General features: G+C 41.4%; 2 protein-coding genes across 2 annotated transcripts in view; both read right to left on the bottom strand.

The window, feature by feature from the left end:
• Positions 1–2,409: 2,409 nt before the first annotated feature.
• Positions 2,410–4,761, bottom strand: LOC149832982 (uncharacterized). Its single transcript, XM_090013348.1, has 3 exons — positions 4,086–4,761; positions 2,925–3,008; positions 2,410–2,795 (listed from the first exon to the last, which is right to left on the bottom strand). The coding sequence occupies exons 1-3, from the start codon at positions 4,759–4,761 to the stop codon at positions 2,683–2,685; spliced, it is 873 nt and encodes a 290-aa protein (XP_089869474.1). The 3' UTR covers positions 2,410–2,682.
• The window catches only part of LOC149832981 (ubiquitin domain-containing protein DSK2b-like), a 37,313-nt gene continuing 35,977 nt past the window's right edge, over positions 4,665–6,000 (bottom strand). The window contains exon 9 of the transcript XR_016433381.1: positions 4,665–4,799. The gene's annotated coding sequence lies outside the window, so the exon portion shown is untranslated. The remainder of the gene's footprint in view (positions 4,800–6,000) is intronic.

The following is a 6,000-nucleotide window of genomic DNA, read 5'->3' as shown; positions in this document are numbered from 1 at the left end:
AGTCGACCAACACCAACATCCCAAGAAGAGCAGGGGGAGAAAGAGATCAAAATTCCCTCGACCTACAACCCAATTATCCCCCTGGCGCGATGTCTTGGACGCAGCAGGGAGCTCCGGCGCTGCAGAGAGCAAGCCCGCGAGGCGGCCTTACCGGATGAAAGTGGTACCGGTTGCCGGCAAGACCCCTGCTGGGGGCTCGGGGGTTCATCCCTGCACCGAGTGTGGCAAGCGATTCTGGTCATCGAAGGCGCTGTTCGGGCATATGCGGTGCCACCCGGAGCGGCCATGGCGCGGGATCAACCCCCCACCGAATCTCTGCCACCCACCGCGGGCGCCGGACTCGCAACCAGAGCCCCGTGTTCCTCAAATCGGCATTGAGGAAGAGGAGGTTGCAAGGTGCCTGATCATGCTTTCAAATTCTTCTGCTGCTGCTGGTGGTTGTGGCCCACAGGCAATGGTCCCTGATGGGCGGCTCCTATCCCTTAGCCTGGACCCACATCAGCCCAATTTCCTATTCGAGTGCTCCACTTGTAACAAGGTTTTTGGGTCCCACCAGGCTCTGGGTGGTCACAGGGCCAGCCATAAGAATGTGAAGGGGTGCTTTGCCAGGCATGGTGACCATGACCATGATGAGAAAATGGATGCTGCTGCTGCTGGTGGTGGTCATGGTCATGGTCATGGTTATGGGGTTGATCACGATGATCATGGCAGGAGGGTGTTTCCTAGTGGGCAGGCTTTTGGCGAGCACAAGAAGTGCCACTGGGTAGGGGATGCGCAGCAGCAGAGTCATCACCAACAGCAAGGAAGTGTTGGGAGAGCTTGTGTTTTGGATCTGAACCTGCCTGCTTCTGTGGATATGGAAGAGAGTTGCATGGATGGTGGTCGTGGTCTTGCTTTGGATCTGAAGTTGGGATATGGATCAGAAGTTGGTCAAAGCTGTTTGGATGGGAAGAGGGCCAAGGAAAACGATGACATTTCAAGTTGGTTGTCTGTGGGTACTTCTGGTTTTTCTTGAGTAGGATTGGGGCTTTTGTAATATACTTTGTTTTTTACTTTTTGGCACTAAATTCAGTCAAAATGGGAGAGAGATATTGGTTAGTGGCGCCTGTATTATTGAAGGTGGCCATGATTTGGGGGAAGGGGTGGGGGCATTTTTATGTTCTGGGGATGTGTATATATGTTCAATATATTGTACCATGAACTCATTCTTTTCTTTTTCCCTTTTTTTTCTTCCAGTACAAAGTCATATATTGATAGTGGTTTTATTGAATGGAACTGTAGATATGCATCCTTTAGTCAATTTGATTGCATAGTGTTATCTTATCAAATGATCTGTTGCTGGAAAACTTTTTCTTGGTGGATGTCCTAACCTGTAATTCTGTTAACAACCAAAAATTGGATTAGGGAAGTTAAACTAACCACCATATATGGGTAACTGATGGGGGGAAGTTACTTTACCCACCCCGTTATGAATGGGCTCTAACTCTCCAGTTTCAAGGCACTCAGATGTGTCAGCGAGTCAGAATGTTACGGACATATAGCCTCGTGCACGTACGTGTAAGTGCCATGCTTTAGAGCATCACATAACACATGGCTGTGATTACTCTAACTGACCATGTTGGCTGTGGGTTGTTCAGAAACACAACCAACCACCTGGACTCTTCTGACAAGAGACGAACGACAGACATTGGGACCCAGAAGCTGCTGTCCCCCAGGTGGGGCCCCACGACCACCCTCCCTTACGTGGCCCACCTCTAAAAGCTATGGACACACCCGTGTGCCAGCAGGGTTTGATATGGTGCCTTCATCTCAGCACCCTCATAACCACCCCGCTGGCCACGAGGGCGATAGTAAACCTTGGTTGTAAATATAGTGAAAGGCAAAGAAGGAACCACCAAGAATGAGTTGGTAATGTGACTGGAAACATAATCACGTCCTGGTTATAAGAATATATGTCGTAGCATGAAAACCACTGAACAAGCACCACAAATGCACGTCTTCAAAGCTGCAGAAGTAAATCCAGTAAAGAAAGGATGCATCTGACCTGTAATTGTTTAATTAACATGTACGGAAGTAAATAAATTAAGACAAGTTTTACTTAACTAGGGCTAATTATCGGTCACCACTGTGGTTAAATTGCTGTAATTCAAATTATTTTTTTGTTTAATTCTAACAGGACAGAGATAGAACTGCAACTCTTAGCCAAGGAGCACCTATCCAATTTAAACTTAACTAGGGCTAATTACTAAATTTTAATACAATTTCTGCTCAACCACAGGAAAGTCCCTAAAAAGAAAATGCATTCCACTTTGGACCTAACAGACCACGCTCTTGGAAACAAAGATAATGGTTCAGAATTTTGGACATCGAAGATTAATTCAATCATTGACAAATCCCAAAAGCTCTATAGAAGCCCAATAATCAGAATCATTCTGTCCTCTGTTCAAAAGAGATTGTTACAGCCTGTTCAAAATATGGCAACTTGTGTAATGAACATGGGAATTGTCAATATATTGAAATGGAAACAAAAACAGTACTTTGGTCCTGTTATTAGTAGTACCCCCTTCACCAATCCCTCCCCTCAAACTGAAGATACAACAAACCAAAATCATTCAGTCAAGCACAGCTGCCTCAGGGGAAAACCAAGGGTTATAGCCCAGGACATCTTTCTAGTAAAACATGTTATTTTTCTGAAACTGATTTCACAGAATGAGGTTGAGATGTTGAAGACACCAAATTCTTCGGTACAGATTTTCCCAAAACATTCAGAGTCTTCATGCGATGCAATTCTTTCCCTGAATATAAAAAATGGAGATAAATCAGTAACTTAATAAAAAAAAGGAATACTAGAAATCAGCAACTTTTTTAAAGACAAAAATAGAAAACTACTCCCAGCCACGTCCAATATTTCTAGATATCATTACCTTCCTCCAACAAAAGATGGATTGCCCTTTTCTCCAGCTCAACAGCATGTCTGCTTCGGCTGACTGATGATAAGGATCTTAACACTAATGTGCACAAACGATAGACCAGCAGTCAGTGTTCATTATTAAAAATGAAAAGGAAAAAAAAGAGGGGCACCAATAACTGAGATGTGTTTCCATGTCAGTGTGCGCTAGGCTTCTAGCACTTTGTCTTGAGGGATTTTGGCACAGGATTCTAGGGGTGGGCAATGGGCCAGCCAGCCCATTAATTTGACAGGCCAACGGTCCCATTAAATGACGGGCTGGGCTTAGGCCTGGTTCAGGCCCAGCCCTTTGCCAAATGCCCATTAGGCCCATGGGCCTAATTGGGCCAGGCTAGGCTGGGCTGTCCCGTGGATATATATACAAAAATATATTCTATATATAGTTATATGTTATAAATATAACTACATAAATATATATATTTAGTATTTATATATATATATATATGTATATGCTATGTAACACGGACTCTTCTAACAGGGCACCACACCCGCATCGCACTCACACCCAGGTGGGTGCAACACTTGGACACAGCTTCCCTCGTGTTAGGTGAAGTTAACCACATTGAGGTCCATTTCTATCCAAAAGTAGATTCAGTTAACCCTAATCAAGTCCATTTTTATCTAATATTATATATAAATACATAAATGCACACAGTTAACTTAAAACTGTTAAAAATTATATATATACCCTCCCCGCACCCAAGTTTTTTTAAAGTGCCGCATCGCCGCATCCACACCTATGTGACACAGTGTATATATAAATTCACACCGATTATATATATATGTTCAGGCTGGGCTGGGCCATCCCACGGGCTTACCTGGCTGTGCTCACCCCTACTGGGTTCTAGCACACTGTCTTAGGGACTTTGACACTGCCTAATGACCAACCTATCAAATCACCCAAAGAGACCTCAGTGTTTGCTTCTGTACATTTGAACCATACAGCTATTTAAAAGGAGCTACCAATCTGGTTTAATATCATGGAATCTTTGTTGAATGTTCTGAACAAACACCAATACAAAGTGAAGCATTTACATAAAACTTTTAACAAAATAACCAAGTGCAAGAGGGCACTACGAGTAAGTCTTAATTTGGCTAAATAAAAAGTTATACTTACTCTGAACATACTCATCACGATTTGCTTCATCGCAGTGCTTCAAGAACATCTGCAACCGAACAAACCGCTCCTTCCAGTGCTGAATACATGCCCCTTGAGAATCAACCAAAGTTGGAGAGACAGTAGTGTTGCTTAGTTCTCTTAAAGCTGCACCACCGTTTAGCTTTCCAAGAGAATGGGAAAATGAAGGTTCCTGTAACGAGCAAGACTGAGAGGAGGCCAAGGAAGTTGCACCAAACAATGTAATTTGGGCAATGCTCAACCCTAGTGGCTCATAACACAAGCTGCCTGAATTCCTTTCTTCAGTAAGGGCATCTGATTCTAAACCTTCATCACTAGAAACATTTAGATCAATTGATACAGTCTCTAATTTCCTACGGACATAGACAGGGTTCCCTTTTGAACAGCTACAGCAAGCTGATAGTTGGCACTGAGGATTTGAGCACGTAGGTTTTCCTCTCTTCGCCCCAGAGACCTTTGCATTTTCATCTTTTTCCAAGGGCAAATCTGGCTGAGGCTTGGGAAACAAATTGCCAACCCTGTTTGGTGATTCTCTCAGTGCTACTTTTTTCCCTGACTGCAAATGCTGCTTTCTGTCATAGACAGTTGTTCCAGTTCCATTCTTCCTCAACCCGTACTCAAACAATTTGGCATCAGCCACTTGTTTAACAACCATGGATCTCATTTTCTATCTAGCAAAAATTCAAGATTCACCTACAAATGCAAAAGAGACCTTTGAAATGAAAGCTTTCATCTAAAATATTGTTGTTGCATGTATGATATTTCAATAATGATTCAAAATTCTGATATCCTCGGGACAACATATAATTTGGCATCATGCACTTGTGTAATGGCCATGCAACTTGATTTTTTTTCTAATGAAGCATAAGGACACCTAAAAAACCAAAACAGATAGCTGAAACAAGTCCAAACAATCATTGCAGTAAGGAAATTTTGATGATCATGCCAAACTCTTCCTATGCTCAGAACTGTATGCAGTGCAAAAGAATGCAACCAAATGTAGTAAGACATTCTGTTGGAAGTTTTTGAACCCATTGTGCTCGTATTGATACTTAAATAGAGTTAATGCAACCAATGGTAGCTTCAGCGTACAAACATGAATTTAAATGTTCTAAAAACTATAAAAATTTCCTTCTAGCATTGTAGATGATGTTGGCCCAGAATAATTTATCATGCATATGCTGCTAAATTTAGAGCATTTGGTTAATCATCAATATAGAAGTGTTTGCACATATGCTGCAGACTATGTGCAGCTCGCTGCATTGATTTTATATTTCATGGCATACAAAAGAGGTCATATTTGAAGGAAAAATTAATATAGAAGAGTATAAATTTTTTATTTATAGTTAACTCCTTAAATTTGATGAATATACTACACAGAAAGAGATAATTCCCCAGGTATTACAAAAATTTGTACACATTTTTTCACATTGCAAAAGTATTATCAAGATTAAAAAATGGTCTCTCAAAGCTAAATGACAACATCATCTAATTGGAAAAACTGTGATTTGCAGCTAAAAGAGTTGGTCATGTGCAAATATAGGTTCAAGAACTTGGAATGACAGAATAAACTTTTTAAACACCATTGTGCCACTTATAGAAGTTCTCAGATCAGTAAATAGTGAGGACAAACTTGCTACCTGTTTATGATGAATTGATGGAGGCAAAAGGATTATCAAGGTAAGATATGGGAGAGAGCAAGAAAAAGTATATAACATTCAAAAAAATCATAAACCAGACACGAAAATAAAAAACTCACAAACCGACATATGCAACAAGATTCTATCTAAAACCATCATTGCAATATATTTCGTTGACTTCTCTAATAATAGTTGGTATTACAGAACAGACTCTTGACTAAATTGAAACAAAGCAATCCAGCTGTTTAACTCAT

This window comes from Nuphar pumila, chromosome 7 (genome assembly GCF_984573655.1).
Source record: "Nuphar pumila chromosome 7, dmNupPumi1.hap1.1, whole genome shotgun sequence".
Lineage (NCBI taxonomy): Eukaryota > Viridiplantae > Streptophyta > Magnoliopsida > Nymphaeales > Nymphaeaceae > Nuphar > Nuphar pumila.
Note: the sequence above shows the minus strand (reverse complement) of the source record. Positions and strands in the feature narration are given on the sequence as shown.

Bases quoted from the DNA above. Each gene is read 5' to 3' on its own strand.
- LOC149832982 (XM_090013348.1), bottom strand. From the start codon at position 4,761: ATGGTTGTTAAACAAGTGGCTGATGCCAAATTGTTTGAGTACGGGTTG. The intron at 3,009-4,085 runs GTAAGTATAACT...TGTGCACATTAG, and splicing joins TCGTGATGAGTATGTTCAGA to TGTTAAGATCCTTATCATCA. The intron at 2,796-2,924 runs GTAATGATATCT...TTTTATATTCAG, and splicing joins CCATCTTTTGTTGGAGGAAG to GGAAAGAATTGCATCGCATG.